At 38.6% G+C, this 18,736-nt stretch overlaps 1 protein-coding gene across 3 annotated transcripts in view; it reads left to right on the top strand.

Moving 5' to 3' along the window:
• The window catches only part of Prkg1 (protein kinase cGMP-dependent 1), a 1,110,483-nt gene that overhangs the window by 1,061,149 nt on the left and 30,598 nt on the right, over positions 1-18,736 (top strand). For all 3 annotated transcript variants that reach the window (XM_075973828.1, XM_075973826.1, XM_075973829.1), the window contains one exon: positions 1,380-1,476. In XM_075973828.1, the coding sequence (XP_075829943.1) occupies positions 1,380-1,476 (97 nt within the window). The remainder of the gene's footprint in view (positions 1-1,379; positions 1,477-18,736) is intronic.

The raw sequence follows: 18,736 nt of genomic DNA, 5'->3' as shown, positions 1-18,736 counted from the left end.
TTTGGATTTTGTCATTAATGTGAGAACTTTCAAACACTCTTGGATTCACCAGCTTTGTTTATAGAGTCTGATTCAAAGTAGCTGAACTCACACAATAAGCAAATGAAGACTAGTATTTTTCTGCTTGTTTTCACCCACTCTGAGTTGTCTATCAACAAGGGACTTTTTGTAAAAGTGTAACTGTAACTGTAAATTGAAGAGGGTTGAAAGCTCGTCTAAGAAGCTGTTACATGTGCTTTGCGGTCTAACAACTTTTAAAGGTTTGTTTGATTACAATAGGGTAACAAAAAATGCCATAGAGTATAACACAGAAGGTGCCATGACTGTATAGAAAATGATCAAAGCTGTGTCCTCGAGTATATTTCCTCAAGTATATTCTCCATGTCTGCACATAGTACAGTACTAGATTGAATCCTATTGGCCTGAAGGTCAAAGGTCATACATAGGGATTTCAGCACTTCAGTTTTGAGACAGCTGAATGTGGTCCTGACCTAGCTTAGTCAGTGGGCCGATCCTCTTCATCTTTAAGCCTTCCTGCCCTTTCTAAAAACAGCAAGGCCTTTAACCAGGAGATATTTTAGGCAACGCATACTGTCTTCTCATTGGGTAGAAGCGTATTTTGGCCTCTTGCCTGCGTCAGATTGACACGTGTGCAGTTAGGTTTGGATGCTAGTCCCCGCTTCTCACCACTCATATAAAAACCTTGCAAACATAAAGACACGGGGCTTGCTAGCAGAGAGTCCGTGAGTAGATCTAAGTGGAGGAAAGACCTTTATCAGGGACGTGAATATGCTCCTGGGATCATCCATTGCAGACATTTGCACCTCAGTTCTCAGGTTTTCGGATCTGTTTTCCTAAGACCTAGCTGGGATTTCACTCCAGGGACGCCCCCGCTTGTCTCTGGATCCTGCCACTCTTGATAAGTACTGATAGAAGACACTGCCAATCTGTGGATAAGGGGAGCTAATGAGAAACTGCTATCTAAAACCTGCACAGCAAAAACCAAACCAAGCAAACCCAACACATCCAAAACAAATCCAAAAGAGAGCAACTCAGACAGTCCATGCTCGCAAGAAGACGCGTAGAAAAAACACCAAGATGTGACTGGTTTGTTACCGCGCTTATCAGTCACTTGGCTGGCAGGCACTGGATGCTCTGTGTTGTCTGTCTCTGCTTTGCAAAAACAAGTGCAAGCCTATGTTATTCTGTACAGCTGGGACCTAAAGAGTATGAGTGTGAGAAAACGCAGACTCTAAAAGCAGAATGGAGTTGACGCGGGTAAAGCCTGTGCCGCAGCCATGCCTTTCCAGTGCACTCATACCTGGTACTCGTGTCTGCACCTCTAAGAAATTTCCATTTTTTCACATCAAAAAATCCAGATATGAAGCCGAAGCCGCCTTCTTCGCCAACCTGAAGCTGTCTGATTTCAACATCATCGACACCCTCGGAGTCGGAGGTTTCGGACGAGTAGAGCTGGTAGGTGAATTTTCCTTAAGTGCTTTTCAAAGCCCTTCTTCCTCCTCGTGTGTTTCCCCAGCCTCAGATCTCTCTCTCTCTCCTTCCCTCTTTCACGTCTTCTTAGTAACCGTTGTTGCACTAACCCAGGAGCAGCCTTGTGCAGGCCTGTCGGAGATTGCTTAACAAATCAGCTAAGATATGCAGCCAGAGGAGTCCAAACAAATTGCTTTTTAGAAAACTCTTTGTAGTGAATAAATGCTAACCACATTAGTTTACTGAGAAGTTGTAAATCACTTTTTGCCCCCCCCATTGTCTATGATTTTTTAATTCCTTCCTGAGTTCTGATAAGTGCTTACTAACTTAATTATTCTACAATTAAATTAATTTAAATGTAAACCCAGAAAAAGAAACTGGAATATATATATATATACATATATGTATATATTTTATATATATGGATAAGTGTAGTGGGAGTAATTTTGTGATTCTACAATTGTAAGCACCTATTTAGTTTATAGTGATAATGGTTTGAATGTTTTATGTAGTTTATTTTACATTATTTATATTTAATGTAATTTAGTTCACTAGATAATAAATAGATACACGTGATGGGACCGATGACATTTTCTTCATTTGTTGAACATATTGTATGAAGCATGGTGTATGAATGTGGTATAAACTACATGAGAACATAACTCTATTTTGCATTTGTTTGAAATAGGAATTTTAAAACCAACTCATTGCAAGAAAAATTAAGGGAGGAAATATGTCCTGGTGACTGGGGTAGCTGCATTCGAGACCCAGATTCACCTCCGCCTCTCTCTGCTGAGCGTGAGGGAGTCCCTGATAGGAGATGCTAGTACAGTATGTTAGGAACTCCCCAGCGCTGTGTGAAGTGCAGTCAACAGTTACTGTTGCCACCCCACCGAGGGCAGGAGGAATCCCTTCCATAAAAGTCAACTGACCCAGAGCTATTTTTATCTTTGTTTGTGTTGCTGTTGTGCTCCCTGGCTGTGACCCAAGGAAAGATGTCATTTGCTGGAGTATTAGGAAAGGTCTTAGCACTAAGGTGTGCACCCCCAAATCTGCGTTATCCTTCCTGTAACATGGGCTCTGATTAAACATCCAAACTGTGCCACTGTATCTGGGAGGATCTCATGGTTGTTGATTATGGGTAGAAAATTCGAGTAAGGGTCCAGCAGACAGACAGGCAGTCAGGTAAATCTTCCTGCTTTCTGAATTTTGCTGACTAACTAACGGAGCCTGGCCTGGTTTGCTTCTGCTGCTGTGATAAACACCAGCCCCAAAGCCAATTTGGGAGGAAAATGTTTTGTGGGATTAACAGGTCCATAGTCCATATATATAAAGAACAGAATTCCTTGAGGGGTGATCCTCAATCTCTGGGTCACAACCTCTTTGAGTCACATATCAGATATCCTACATTACAACCAATAATAGTAGCAAAATTACAGTTATGAAGTAACAGTGAAATAATTTTATGTATGGGAATCACCACAACATAAGGGTCACAGCATGAGGAAGACTGGGAACCATTGCAGGAGAACATGATTCGGAGGCTTCCCTTAAAACCAGGTTTAAAGACTAAGGGCAGAGGAGGGGAGGATGGCCTTGTGGTTAGGAACACACACCTCCCAGCACCCATACTGACCTCCACCTCCAGGTGATGCTATGACCTCGCCTACCCTCTACAGACAATGTTCTCTCTTGCACATGTGTGTACATGCACACACAAATACACATCAATAAAATTAAAAACAAAATCTTTAATAAAGACTATAGATAATAAAATAGCTGCTTTAATGGACAAAAAGCATTACATCTGTGGATTTCTATAGAATAGCCCAAGTTTCTTATTTTGTGAAGTAATATTGAAACTACTTTATAATAGCTTTGAAGACAGTGGTGAGACAACTTCAAGTTAAAAAACTTAATAATGGCTTGAAAAATGAAAGCTTCTAGAAAATTCTCTGAATAATATGTCAGAGGTACAAAGGAATAGTCACAAAATTTAGGGACACTTAATCATATAGAAGAAAATACAGTTTTTAAAGACAAAATATGTTATAAAATAACCCTATAAGTTGCATGTAGTATCCTAAACATTCCTCAAGTATGTGATCATAAACTCTCCAATGAGATTTGAGAAGTTCAGAAATTTGAAATTTTGAGCTCCATGTTCTAAAAGAAGTAAAAATTTTGTAATTGTTACTACTTGATATACACAACACACCTCTGGCCTCTTGCATGAGCTATTCCCAAGCTGTTCATTTTAGCATTTCCTAACTTCTCGTTTGTCAGTTTAGGTTAGTTTAGGTGCAAGAGTATTTCTGTCGACAGTTTCTGAATAACTTTGTTTCTGTGGAGATGAGAGTGTCCTGAGAACTTTAAAATGTGTTTGAAGTCCAGTCTCCTCTCCGTGATCTGCCGTCAGCCATGCTTTTCATCCATGTTCTTAGCCAATGAGCTTTGTAATGTGTTCAGTACGATGTGCTTACTCTCAGAAAACCAGTTCTGCTTGCAATGTCACTTGTATGTATATCATATGTACACAACATATGATATACATACATACTACTATCAGGTAATTAAAGAATGCCTTAATGTATCTTAATGTGCAAGGTATAAAACAGTGAGATTGGTTTTAAAAGTCATAAGTGAAAACGTATCTCGTTGCTTTACAGTAACATCCATAATCAACCCCACGTCTGTTTTTCTGAGGCACCCGCTTTCAGAATAGATTTGCCCATGGGTCAGACAAACAACTTTGTAACTTGGCAACGTTGGTGGTTGTTGCACTAAATATTAATTTATTCTGTAATCCTAAAATTTCCTGTACCTATAAACTATCCTTAGCTAAAATATAAGGACAAAATATAAGGGGGACAAAAAAGCTTTATTTTCGTGCATTATTATTCTTTTTCTGAACAATTTATGGGAGATTTAAAAGTTTAATTAGAAAAATTGCTCCTGGCTTTGGGGATTCACAGTTTGCTTCAAAGAGAGAATAAGATTAAACCCTAGACAAAGTAGAGCAGTTTGGGGCATGGAAGAGGAAGACTGGTGTGCAGGTAAAACAGGATGAACGCAGAGCTACAGCAAATACTTGTGAACCCTAAGCACAAGGACTCAGACACTCACGGTCACACTGCTCGCTGGAACGGTCAACCTTTCATTTGAAGCCTGCTTTATAATCTCAAGTTCATGTCCAGTTTATAATCCTGCCTTTACAGCTGCTCTGGGCGAAGAGCACAGGGTGGCTCATATCTCACAGGAAAAGCGTCAAGATGATGCTTTGGAAATGGCAGAAGTCCATACAGTGAGAACTTTTGCTATTGCCCAAAACGACAATTTTGTTTGTTTGTTTGTTTGTTTGTTTGTTTGTTTTTAACTTAGAAGCTTTTCTGCCATTCCAGCTTCCATTCCAGCTTGAACAAATGTTTTAGATTTTCCAACTACTACCGTGAATCAAAAGCAGTCAATATGTTCCTGTCTTAGTTGCTTCTCCAGCTGCTATGACGAAAACAATTTAGGGGAGAGAAGATTTATCTGGCTCACAATTCCAAGTTCCAGTCCACCATTGCAGGAAAATCAAGGCAGCAGGAACGTAGGCAGCTTTGATGCTACAGCCACTGGCAAAAGCACAGAGCAGGGAAGGGAGTCGATGCATGCATGCTGGTTTCCATTTTCTCCAGCAGTACTCGGGCAGAAGTTCCTGCCTAGGAAATGGTGCCACCCACAGTGGGTGGGTCTTCCCACCTCAATTAACAGAACCATCCGCAGACACAGGCCCAGAGACTAATCTGTTCTGGAGTCCCTCACTGAGACTTCTTTCTTCAGCAGGAAAAAAATTGCAAAAGTCTAAAACCTGAATTTGATCCCCACCTAAATGTGGAAAAACTGACTCCATGAAATTCTCCTTTTACCTCGCAAGAACACCGTGGTATGTGTGTGCCCCACATACACAACATGCATGCATACACAGCACACACATATACATACAATATACACACAAAACACATACATATAAACATACACAGCACACACATACACACAGGTACACACAACACACGCAAATATACACACAAAACACATACATATACACATACCAGCACACACATATACACCACACACATACACACAGGTACACACAACGCACACAAATATACACACAGAGAGAAATAATATATTATTTTCAATTTTTTTCAAGAACCTGAACTAAACAATACAGAATGGCTGTGATACTGATCTCAGCTATGTATATTGATTTGTCAAACTTTCAGATTCCCCCTTTCTCTAAATATTTCACCATTCCTATTTTGGTGGCAAAAATGTCTGTAGAAGAAAGATAATCAGATAATGAAACATGTTAAAAATCTGTGGTTAGATGTTGGGAATTCCTGTTACCACCTGTGAGTGCTTAGTCATATATTTAACTCTCCTGAGCTTCAGTTTCCTCTTCTGTTAAGATAATAATAGAATGAGTCCCTCAAGAGGTTGTAACCATTAAAAGAACTACAGTTACCGCAGGAGCATAACATAGTGTCTTTGGAATTTTGTATTATGTATTTTGTATTTCAATGTTGTTATTTTTCCTGTAAGGATAATTGTCACGTGTTGTTAAAATACACTCAGAGTAGTCATCTTCATTTCTAGTTCCAGCTGTGTTAATACAGAGGAACTATATTAGAATGGTTTCTCTTTTCTTCCCCCATTGCTAAGCCACATTTCTTCTCTCAGAGTAAAAGCCTGAGGTCTGCCAGTGACCTTCAGTGAAAGATGCTATTAGATTTCCCTGAACCACTAAAGCTTTTGATTTTCTGATCTACTCTGAGAAATGATGGAAAACAGTTTCCAATCTTCCCTATGCTAACCTGTGGGAACCTGAAGGAGCCTCCTCTTATTTACCCGTTTCTCTTCTAAACTGCAAAGCCAGACTCTCAGGAATGGTTTTCAGTGCAGAGCACCGGGTCACAGCCATGTGCTCCATACCCGCTTTAAACCAGAATATTCTAAATGGACAAATGAGAAGCTGGCGCTTGCCTAAGGGTGTTCTCTGGGTATCTCTCATTCCTGTTGTAAGTCCAAGCCTGCTTTTGAATCCTGAAGTTAGATTCCGTGAGTTGCAACAACCATCCTATTCCCAGAGGCCACATGTGTGTAGCAGAGTTCCTGTATTCTTCAAAATGGGTCCAGGACACTGGCTCAGCATTTTTGCAGCTTCCTTGGTATGCACTTTATGGGCAAGCAGGCATGGAGGACCTTGTAAAGCAACTGGAAACAAAATAGACCGAGATGATTAAGCAATAAATGAAGTGATAAACCCAGTGCTCGGTCACCAGGGTTTTGTTTCATCACTGTGAAAGAAGAGGAGCTTAACTCCAAAGGGAAGCCCCTAGTAAGATAAAGACATTTTAAGAGGAATTGCAAACCCGCACCGCAGTGAAGTGGAGCAGCCGTGGAGTTGCTGGGCAGCCTAAAGTTCGCCTCATTTTGACAGAGCCTTTGTCTAGTGAACTCCCCCTTGCATAATATTCACTGTGGAATTATCTATTCGCTTTCATTAGGAAAAAAACATAAAAGATAATTGTGATTCACAGTGTTGATTCCTAAGGGAGAGAAAGGCATATTTAGCTAAATAATGAAAGTTCAGTCCAAAAGACACTAATGGAGCCTAACTGGGTACAGAACAAAGATACTGTCAACTCGTTTCTTTTCTTTCATTCTATTAGATCCCTTTATTATAATAAATGCACAGATGAAACCCTACCGCAGCTAGATGAAGGTAGCCACTAAACAAGTACATGGGTAGTCCCAATCTCTTATGCGTTGCAGTGAACTTTTCTACACCATTGGAATGGCCATTCTGAGGCTGTGGATCTTCACGTGGGGTTTTACACTTTTACTGTCAATTACATTTTTTTCTGGTTTATTCACTACAAAAATGAAAAATTCTATGACAGAGTAGAAACAAGGACTCCTTTTGAGATACCACCTCACCCCAGTCAAAATGAGTATCAAGTGTTGGGAAGAATGTGCGGGGAGAGGAACCCTCATTCACTGCTAGTGAGATGGGAACAAATATAGCCACTATGGTGATCAGTTTGGAGGCTCCACAAACAATTAAAAATAGAGCTACCATGTGACCCAGCCACTCACTTCCGGGAAAATGCCCAGAGAACTCCATATCCCTCTGCAGCAATATTTACACATCCATGTTTAATTGCTGCTCTATTTTACAATACCACAAAGTGGAGCCAACATGTCCATCAGCTGATGGATAGAAAATGAAAATGCATTATCCATACAAAGTGGAATATTATTCAGATGTAAAGAAGTTAAATCATAAAATTTACAGGAAATTTTATAGACAGAATGTATACTATTAAGTGAGGTCACCCATACCCAGAAAGATAAAAATTCACAGTCTTTCTCATATGTGGATCCCAGCTTGTAATGTGTACGTGATCAATTGTGAACTGCTGTTAAGCATGGGTACAGTTTAACATTTAGAAAGGAGACCAAGAAAGGGTAATATTAGGCAATACAGAAGGACAGACTGCTGGCAGAGAGACACATGACTCATGAAAGAAGAAAAGAAGATACTAGTGTCAACAAAGCTAGTTTCTAAGCAGAAATTCCAGGTAGTAAAATCTAGCTGTATCTTGATGAGGGAGATAATTCATCTTTTTCATATATAATATATATTAAATTATAGATCAATAACTGTGATATAATCTAGGCTACATGAAGGATAGCAAATACAACTATAATCATACATATCTTTTGAATTTGTAGGAATCTTTTCTATGCATTGAAGTATATATTTTTCATGAAAATTATTTAAAATTATTGTCTTAAAATAGTAACTTTTTTCCCTCCAAATTTAGATATGAACCTAGAAAAAGGCAGACTAAATATAAGACATTGGATACATCTTGCAATGGTTTAAAACAGTTCATCTCAAAGTTAGCATATAGGTCACACATACTTTTTGTTTTCTCCATGACAAATTCACCATTTTCCTAGTGAATGGGCATACCACATTCATCATGAATTCATCTACCCCCGCCCCGATACCCAAATAGTCTATATGGAATATGGAAATATCATATGTGATTCTAGTTATAAAAAAAATCCTCCTAAGAGGATAAGAGGAACTAGTTTGTGGCCAGCCTGGGCTAAATGAGACCATTTCTGAACACAACAAACCATGAATAAATTCAAACATGGCTCTACAATTCTGTTTGTTACAAGGTGACTAATATATTGTTTAGGGGGCATTGAGCCTAGAAACAAGCATCCTTTCTCTTCTGACTCGGTTCACTTAGTCCCCAGATGTAGTACTCATCCATGAAACTTTTACTTAAACACGTTTAGAAGAGGCTCCTATCCATAAACAGGAAAATGGTCCTTCTGTGTATGTTGATAAAGTAGAAAATAGTCCATAGCCTTTAGCTAAAAGGGAAATAGATTTTTATGATAAGGGTTATTTCAATATAATGGATAGGTCTAATTTTACTTTCTGGAAAATTGTGAAATCTACAGTGCTTTATGAATTTAGGTGAATTTATTAACTCTACACATTCATTTAATTTATTGCCAATCTATAATGTCTTCTTCACATTAGCATCCCCCATAGCCAATAACATAGATAGCTTATTGATCTAAAGACTATGAAGTCAGGAGCTTTTGTGAGCTAAATAACTGTTTTTAAAATTTGTATTGGCATATAACTATTTTTAATTGTTTTTATTGAGCTCTATATTTTTTTCTCTGCTCCTCTTCCTTCCTCCCCCATCCCTTTCTACCAGCTCCTATGAGCCCCATGCTCCCAATTTACTCAGGAGATCTTGTCTTTTTCTACTTCCCATGTAGATTAGCTAGATGTATATCTCTCTTAGCGTCCTCATTGTGGTCTAGGTTCTCTGGGGTTGTGAATTGTAGGCTGATTTTTCTTTGCTTTATGTCTAAAAGCCACTTATGAGTGAATACATATTATATTTGTCTTTCTGGGTCTGGATTACCTCACTCAATATGATGTTTTCTAGCTCCATCCACTTGCCTGAAAAATTCAAGGTGTTGTTATTTTTTCTGCTGTGTAGTACTCCATTGTGTAAATATACCACATTTTCCTAACCATTCCTTCAGACATGGAGAATTTAGGTTGTTTCCAGGTTCTGGCTATAACAAATAATGCTGCTATGAACATAGTTGAGCACAGTTGTGGTATAATAAAGCATCCTTTGGATATATACCCAGAAGTGGTATTTCTGGGTCTTGAGGTAGATTGTTTCCTAATTTTCTGAGAAATTGCCATACTGATTTCTAAAGCAGCTGTACCAGTTTACACTCACACCAACAATGCAGGAGTGTTCCCTTAACTCTACATCCTTTCCAGCATAAGTTGTCATCAGTATTTTTGATCTTGGCCATTCTTACAGGTGTAAGTTGGAATCTGAGTTGTTTGATTTGCGTTTTTCTGATGGCTAAGAATATTGAGCGTTTAAGTGTCTTTCAGCCATTTTAGATTCTTCTGGCGAGAGTTCTCTGTTTGGGTCTGTATCCCATTTTCTATTGGAATATTTGTTCTTTTTATGACCAGTTTCTTGAGTTCTTTGTATATTTTGGAGATCAGACCTCTGTCTGATGTGGGGTTAGTGAAGATCTTTTCCCATTCTGTAGGCTGCCATTTTGTCTTGTTGATTATGTCCTTTGCTTTACAGAAGCTTTTCAGTTTCAGGAGGTCCTATTTATTAATTGTAATTCTCAGTGTCTGTGCTACTGGGGTTTAGAAAGTGGTCTCCTGTGCCAATGTATTCAAGTGTGCTATTGCAGTTCTGGGTTTCACAAAGACAGTTTCTTTCAAAGATGGCCTGTCCTTTGCCAATATTCATACCCCTTCTCTCCATTCTCAATTTAGGAGCCCTGCCCATCCTTTTTCCCCCATCTCTTTTCTATTTTTACAACATGCACATTCACACAAACATATGATTTTGTGTATGTTTAAGAAATTTTAAGGCCACAATAGTAAAAACATGTATTATTATTTTTTATTTTACTTAACATTATTTCTACTTATACTCATTTTTACAAAAGATACCATGATTTCATTCTTCTTCATGGATTAGCAAGCTCCATTGGATATATGCATGAATTTTCTTTATTCATTCACCTGTTGACAGACCCTGAGGACTGATTCCATAATTTGGTTACTACAAATGGTAATGGATGGATAGGCTTCTCTGTGCTCTCTTTATTTAGAGATCTTAGGGTGTATGAAGAGAAACAGTATATCTGTGTTATATGAAATTACTGGGTTTTGGTTTAGTTTTCTGTGGAACCTCCCTTATGATTTCCATTGTGGTTGCATTCCCACCATCAGTATTTGAGGTACTTTTCTCTACATTCTCATTGGAATTTTTTTGTTTTGAAAAATTCTTACCTATGCCTATAGAGTGTTTTCCTTTAACAGTATTAGAGTTTGGGGGCTTACATTAAAGTCTTTGATCCATTTTTAATGATGTTAGTGTTTGGTAAGAATAAGTGATCTGGCTTCATCCCCGGCAGATGGCTGGTTATCTAGTATCCTAGCACTATTTGTAGAAGTGGCTGCCTCTTCTCCAAGCTGTATTTCTGACTGGAGTTGTACTGTTTTACTTCTGGGGACTCTGTTCTTTCCCGTTGATCTTTTATATGTTTTTAATGCTAATACCATGTTGGTTTTGTTACGATTGCCCTATACTACGATGCAAGTCAGGTATAATGATACCTCCAGAGTTGTTTATGCCTGGGATTATTTTGGCTATCCATGATCTTCTGTGCTTCCAGATGAATTCTAGGGTTGTGTTTCTAGTTCTCTGAAGAATGCCATTGGAGTATTGATTGCAATTTCATTGAATCTTCAGGTCACTGTTAGAAATTTTACCATGTTTACTGTATTAACTGTGTTAATGAACAAACGTAAGAGATATTTCCATCTAGCATCTTCCTCTATTTTTTTCAGTTTTAATTTTTTTCTTTTTAGTTAAAAAAAGAATTGCATCATTTTCCCTCTTCCCTCTCCTTCCTCCAGTACCTCCCAAGTACCTTCTCTCCAACTCCTCTCATTCCTGCTCACTCTAAAATTGATAGCCTCTTTTTCTTTTACTCTTGCCATGCACATACATATTTATGTGTGTGTGTGTGTATTCACAGATATATAAATAATGTTCTGAATCCATATGTGTTGCTTGTCTGTATATGACTTCAGAGCTGAGCATTTGGAGTTGCCTAAAGTTCTTTGCCTAGGAGTAGAACCCCATGAAATTAATTTTCTCCCTTCCCCAGTAACATGCCCAACAATATTGCCATTGCTCCAATCCCATTTATTCAGCTATTTCTAGGAAAGGTGGTTCAACAGCTGACTTTCTGGTATTTTTGGCTTTTACAGTCTTTATGCTCTCTCTCTTAGCAATGCTTCTCAAGCCATAGATTCAGGAACTGTGATGCAGACCTATCTACTGGGGATGGGTGGGTGACCCAATATCCTTTAATTCTGCCTTGGCTAAGTTTTCTCTTGCTTATCTTTTTGAAGCCCTATGAAGGAGATTATTCGTCTGATGTCTTTCTCATCAGAGTAAGGCTGCTGATTTGTGCACTAATTCTGTAGTCTGTCTCTTTGCAGCAAGTGCTCATCAGTTAAAGAAGTTCTAGTAAAGCCGTTAGGGTGTTTTGTACAGGATTGTGTTATCTGTAATAAGGACCACTTGGCTTCTTTTCCTATGCGTATCACATTTATTTTTCCTTCCTTATTGCTCTATCCAAGTTTTCAATAACTGAACTGAGTAAGAGAAAGTAAACGTTCTTGTCTTGTTCCTGATTTCAGTGAAATGCTGTTTTAAGTGTTTTAAGCACAGCCTTTCTTGTGTTGAGATATGTTCTTTCTATTCAATTTTTAATTCAAGATTTTTATCATGAAAGAAAGTTCATCTTTATCATAGGTCTGTAATATGGTATGAGAAGATTTTTTTTCTGGGTCTTGTCTATTTGATATTATAAATCCCTGCCACATCTTTTCCACTGGGCTTAGAGAATTTCCTGCTGTGATGTAATTAAATGTGTTTTTGAGTCCTTTAGCTTGTACTTCTTCTATGATAATGATTTATAAATATAAATACATAATGTAATATAGATATCTCTTGTCCCATTTGTACTTTCTTATTAATGTATGTCTGCCACTTTCTGGATGTCATAATTTGTCCTCATTCTATTCAAACTTGTATTTTTTTCTTCCATTTTACCCACTCTATTGATGAAGCATTCCACAGAGTTATTTGACTTATTAAACTTTTTATTTTCAATATTCAATTTGAATTTTAAAGTATTTCTTTGTGTTGAATTCCAGGCCCATACTCTATATTGACTTCTTTTTCTCATTAAACTATTTGAGTTCTATTTGGATCCATTTAGGAATTTGAGGTCCATTTATTTTATTGAACATTCTTACAAGCATTTCTTCAAATTCTTTTGATTTCTTCTAATTTTCTCCTAATAAATATAATTTCTGTGAAATCAACAATTTTGGAGGATTCAATGCTGCATTGATTTTTCATATTTCTTGCATTCCTGCATTAGGACCTGTCCGCCAGGATTTATGTCACTGCTTGAATGTTTTAAATCACTTGTGTCATTTCCGTGGGAGTATTATTCAGTGTTCTAGTACAACTTGACTATAATAGGATTGGCTTTTCATTTGTCTGCAAGACTGTGACTAGAACTCAGTTGTTATACTCAGAGTGCTCAGGTCAGCTTGGTCCTCAGTACCAGTCCAAGAATAAAATGCTATTTACAGAAGGTGCTTGATCTATGGATAGGCCTACTATGAAAATATAATTAACTATTTTTAAAATGACACCTTCAAATCCAGTAGTTTTGAGGGAGATAGCGGAGCAAGGATGGTATGGTATGATATGTGTTACTAATGGTAGAACAGGGATAAATAATTTGAGTAAAGCCAGGTATTAGTATTAGTGTGATGGAGAAAATACAGAAGGGAGGGCAGTAATTGAAGGGGAAATAATAAAGACAAGAGACCTGAAGGTAGCTCAGGCTAACAGAGAACAGAAAGAAGTAAAGAAATACAATCAGACAAATTAAAACAGAAGCAAGGAAGACCCCCAAACTCTTTCTGGAAAGTTCTGTTAAAAAGTAAGATAAGGAAAGGATAGGACAAAGCAGCTCTACTAAGGTTTATGAATAAGGAAGGTATAATGTGAAGGAAAGGAAGATCTGGGTAGGAGTGCAGAGCCCGTTTGAGGTTTCCTGCCTTGGGGCCAGTGCCAGCTCCACCTCTACAGTCTCTGGGAGGGATCACATGATGGGAATCTGGAGCAGTATGCCACTGTGGAGTACCTGTGCAAAGCCTGTGTCCACTTGGTCCATCCCAACTGTCATTCAGACTAGACTTTCACGTACCTGAACTCTGGAGAGCTCTAACTCAAAGTTTTCCTCCTTATCCAGTGATACTCTACCAGTCCAATCATACAGCATAGTCTAATGACTGAGGGAACTCACCTCTAGGGTCACTAAGCCAGTAGGGGTCTCTAAAATAAATTCTTGCTGATCCTGTTGGTTGTTGAGAAGAAAAGGATTTTCTTATACCTCCTATCTCTGTGATTTATGAGTATAGTTGCCATGAACAGCTCACTGTCTCCTCGCTTCTCTCCTTTCTCCTTCTCCTTCTTCGTCTGTTGCTTCTGCTGCTGCTTTGCCTCTTCCACCTCCTTCTACTTTTTCTTCTTCCCCTCTCTCTCTCCTTTTCCTCCTTACCTCTCTTCACCCCCCTTTTTCCTTCCTCCATTCCTCCCTTTAGCACTCTTTTTCCTCCTCCCTCCCTTACTTTCTTCAAAATGTCTGTCACTAAACGTACTGTGCCGATTTTCTGAGACTTGTCTTAAGCAAGGGTTCTGGCCGTCTGTAACTGTTTCTTCTCAGTGGATAGGCACCCCAGTTAGAAGTGGATCCTTTAGAATAGATGCTGGGCTCTGTCTCCTTTTAATCTCTGTAAAGTTTCCTATTTACTTTGCTGCTATTATTTCTCCACCATCACCCACCTCTCACTCTACTTCCAATTCAGCTACACCAGTGAATTCCCTAGAGATTTAATAGTCCCTGCATAGGTGTCATCTGCCACTTAGATAGCTTTATTCTTAACTCTTAACTCCTGTCAGCTGCCTTAGAACTTCACATTTCTATGTGAAAATAAAATATTAAATATGTTAAAGCAACGGCAGCCACTGTATGGTCTTCACTACAGCCATAAGTTTGACATGAACAGAGCAGTTCAGGTATTTAGCATGACCGTGTTTCATGGATTAAGCCAACATAATTGAACACCAATTAATACTTGTTGAATTGATTCAACTACAGTTGAGTTCATTCACATTTATACAGAATCAGGTAAATACTTAACTAAACATGAAAGAAGGAGGAAGAGATTTTTTCCCTATTGTTTTTTAAATGTCCAAAGGAGTAAAAATGAAGTGAGCATTACAAGAAGTCAAGAAGATCAAAATGCCTTGTATGAAATTCTCTTCAAAGAATGAATAAAAATATTATTACATTAAAACAAGTAAAAAATGTTTAAATGTGCTGACAAAGAACTATATTTTGACTAGGTCATTTTAAAGGAATTTCACAATTATATATATTCTATTTAAATTGACTCATAATCCCTTTTTTAAGATATAAGCTTTTATTGTTTTTTCTATTTTGTTTTTTATTATTCATTTTGCATACCAAACACAGTTCCCCCTCCCTCCCCTTCTCCCCCTACCCCTCAACTCCTTTCAACCCAATCCCATCCACTCTTCCCAACAGGCCTCCCATGGGGAGTCAACAAAGCTTGGCACATTCAGTTGAGGCAGGACCAAGTCCCTCCCCCATCTCCCATCCCCCATCAAGCTTTTGAATCCACTAATTTTTAACCTTGTATCAATGTTTCAGAGAAATTAGAATAAAAGATTGTAATTTTGACTGATGAGGATAATGTCTTGATATATTACTGAAGGTAAAAGGATAAGCACAGAGGGAGGTACCTCTCTGGCACATAATTCTCTAAAATATAAGTGAAATGTAAAGCTGTATCATAATCAATAAAATAAGTAGAAATTATAGACATGTAATTTTTTTCCACCTTTATAATTCTTAAAGAGATTTACTGAGGCACAATGTGCATACTTCAACATTTCCTACTGTGCTGGTACAATTAAAAGAACACTTCTGTTTTTCAAAAAGCCCCAAGGCTCCGTTTCCACCCCCAGCTGTAGTCAGCCCTGCATCTACTCTACCATAAGTCTTGCCTTTCCTGGTACACAGTTTCTTACACTGCAACTTTGAATTACACTCAATGCTTTTGTTTTCTACATATAGGATTATAAATCCTATTGAATGGCATAAATTCTAGGTCATTTAATGTACAATAGTTCCATTCCTCTCTTTCCTCTCTAGTTTAGGATAATTTTCTAATGTCTCTGAACGCAGCTTGAAGCTGTGTTCTGAACTCACTTATAGCATGATGCTTACATTGTTTCTTGAACAGGTACTTTATGGCCAGTGTCTGATTGGCCTAGGAAGTATTTAGTGGGGAATATTGGAAAATGATGGCGAAAAAAATCTCATGCTTATACACGTATAGTCTAATGGCCCGTTTACTGGTGTTCTCGGTTGTTGGTGGTTTTTTAAGGCCTTTAGATTGTTTCCACACATCTGACTGAGAACTAACTGTAAATAGAGCGGAGTGAAACACTGTAGCGATTTAGCTCCATTAATCGTTAATCACTGGCCTGGGCTATCTTGCTCTCAGTATAGGAATCTTGCGCTTGCTTTTCTTTTTATTGTAGAAAACCAATTTATTACCATAAATTCATTAAGTCATCCCAATTTGTAAAAATTGTGATTTACTTAAATCAGAATATTCCTCCTTGGTTAAAGAAAGCCAGTTTAACAAATAAAATGAAGCAACAAAAAAAAATAACTACAATATTCTACCATGCACTGCATGTCACTTGTTTAAAATTTTGTGCTGTTTTCTTGGAGAAAAACTATTTGCCATTCCTATGTTGCAGGCATTGTAATTAATATGTCTCTGCCTAGATGGCCCTGATTTACTGTTCTTCAGAAAGTTTTCATAAAGTTCTTTGTTCTTTGGAAGTTACTAAGTTACAACCAAATGTAGTTGAAACTAAGTCCTTTTTAAGTGTAGTTGAGACCACAGGCCTACTGTGCATTTACTCTTTCCAATGACCTGCTCTTGTTTCCTGAGGCCATGTTGCTATTACTTCAGACAGCAACCCTTTTTCTCCGTCTGAATGACTTCACTGCCACAGTTCTTATCATTTTTCATATGATGCAGAGTGGCTATTTGTACTTTCTTCTGCACTTAAACTCCCTGGGAACTTAGGTCTCTAAGTTTCTTAAATCCCTGTGGCTTAAGCATCAGTGATCTTGAAGTTCCTTCTCAACCTGTTAACTTGATGACTTTTCCTTCTTTACTTAGCACTGAGGTGGACTGGGGCAAGAATAGGAACAGTCACAAGTGGCATTCAGCTTGTGGTTTTGTCAGGGTCACAAACCCAGAGACACAGCTCTCTGCTGCCACCTCAAAGACTATGGAGTTCCTTTTACTCTGGGGGTTCTGACCCAGTCAAGTAAGATGAAAATATTAACCTTGGCACAGAAAAGAATTCAATGACTATCAAGTTATGAAGCACAGTAGGGATTTAGCAATGATATTTCAGTTAAGTGGGAAGTTTACAAGAAAAACATGATGCTCGGGGAAAGAACAAGGTGTACCAGAGTGTGAACATGGGCTTCTCGAGGGAAGGTTCATACCCGAGTGTGAACATGGAATTTTTGAGGGAAGGTTCATACCCAAGTATGAGTATGGTCTTATTGAGGGAAGACTCTTCCTTGTCTTTATAATAGTCACACATAGGGTATTGGTGGGTTTTGAAGCTATCATCTTCAAAGAGTTGCTTGGACACCTAAGTGAGATCTCAGAGTAGTTCCCATGTACTAGATAAGATTAGAGCAGACCTTGGATCGCAAAGATTTCAGGGGAAATTCAGATGTTTTTACTGTGAACAAAAATATGGCATGCTTGAGACTCCCAGAAAATGTCCAAGGAAAGGAATGAAGTCCTTCTCAAGGGTCATATCAATTCAGGACTTAAGCCTGGCTCATTGCCGTTTCAACATAAATTATATGTATGAAGGGAATATTACCTCTATGTTGATAACTTCCACAGAAAACTGTTCATGGTGTTGGGATTCTTGCTTCTCAGCTGGAGAGAGGCTGTGGTCAGATTCCGGGGTAAGGTGCTATTCTCCTTTTATGTGTGCTCATGGTTTTTCTTGCCTTTCTCTCCTGCTTCAGTGTGGCACTCAGTCTGTAGGAGAACATACGCTGAGTGCTTTGACCAAAAGACTCCATTAAACTAAGATATACAGAAGGAAATTCACCAAATATTAACTCTATCCCATGCGGTCTTTTATCAGTTTCCAAGGTTACCCTTTGTGACTTCCTCCTATTATAGAGATGAGAACATGAACAGAAAGAATTTGCAGAACTTCTACAAGAGTTCAAAACACAGTTGAGATTCAAACAAAGGTAGTTAAATACAGACTAGTCACCCTCAGTCAGTGGATAACTGGTGTAGGAGGTCCTTCTGCATTTGTGTTGCTTTCATTGGTTGAATAAAGAAGTTGTCTTGGCCTTTTGATAGGGCAGACCTTAGGTGGGGGGAGTAGACAGAACATAATTCTGGGAGGAAGAAGGCAGGCAGAGAGCTGCCTGCCATGAAGCTGCCAGGTCAGACATGCTGAATCTTTCCTGGTAAGCCACGACCTCGTGGTGACATACAGATTATTAGAAATGGGTTTCATCAAGATGTCAGAGTTAGCCAATAAGAGGCTAGAGCTAATGGGCCAGGCAGTGTTTAAATGAATACAATTTCCGTGTGGCTATTTGGGGGGTGAGGGGGGAGGTTAAGCTAGCCGGGTGGCCGGGAGCCAGGCCGGACACAGCCTGCTGCTCCCTCTTGATAACCCCTGTTAGGATACACTGCATTGCATCTAGGTTAGGATGGTCTACCAGGGAAGACAAACCTGAGAACAAGCTTGACCAAGGGACAAAGAGGAGGCTTAGGCAAAAGGAAGGACAAATAGAAATACACATTCATTTCTCCTCTTTGCTCACTTCTTTCAGAACATAACACTAA

This window comes from Microtus pennsylvanicus, chromosome 5, assembly GCF_037038515.1.
Source record: "Microtus pennsylvanicus isolate mMicPen1 chromosome 5, mMicPen1.hap1, whole genome shotgun sequence".
In the NCBI taxonomy this organism is placed as follows: domain Eukaryota; kingdom Metazoa; phylum Chordata; class Mammalia; order Rodentia; family Cricetidae; genus Microtus; species Microtus pennsylvanicus.
Note: the sequence above shows the minus strand (reverse complement) of the source record. Positions and strands in the feature narration are given on the sequence as shown.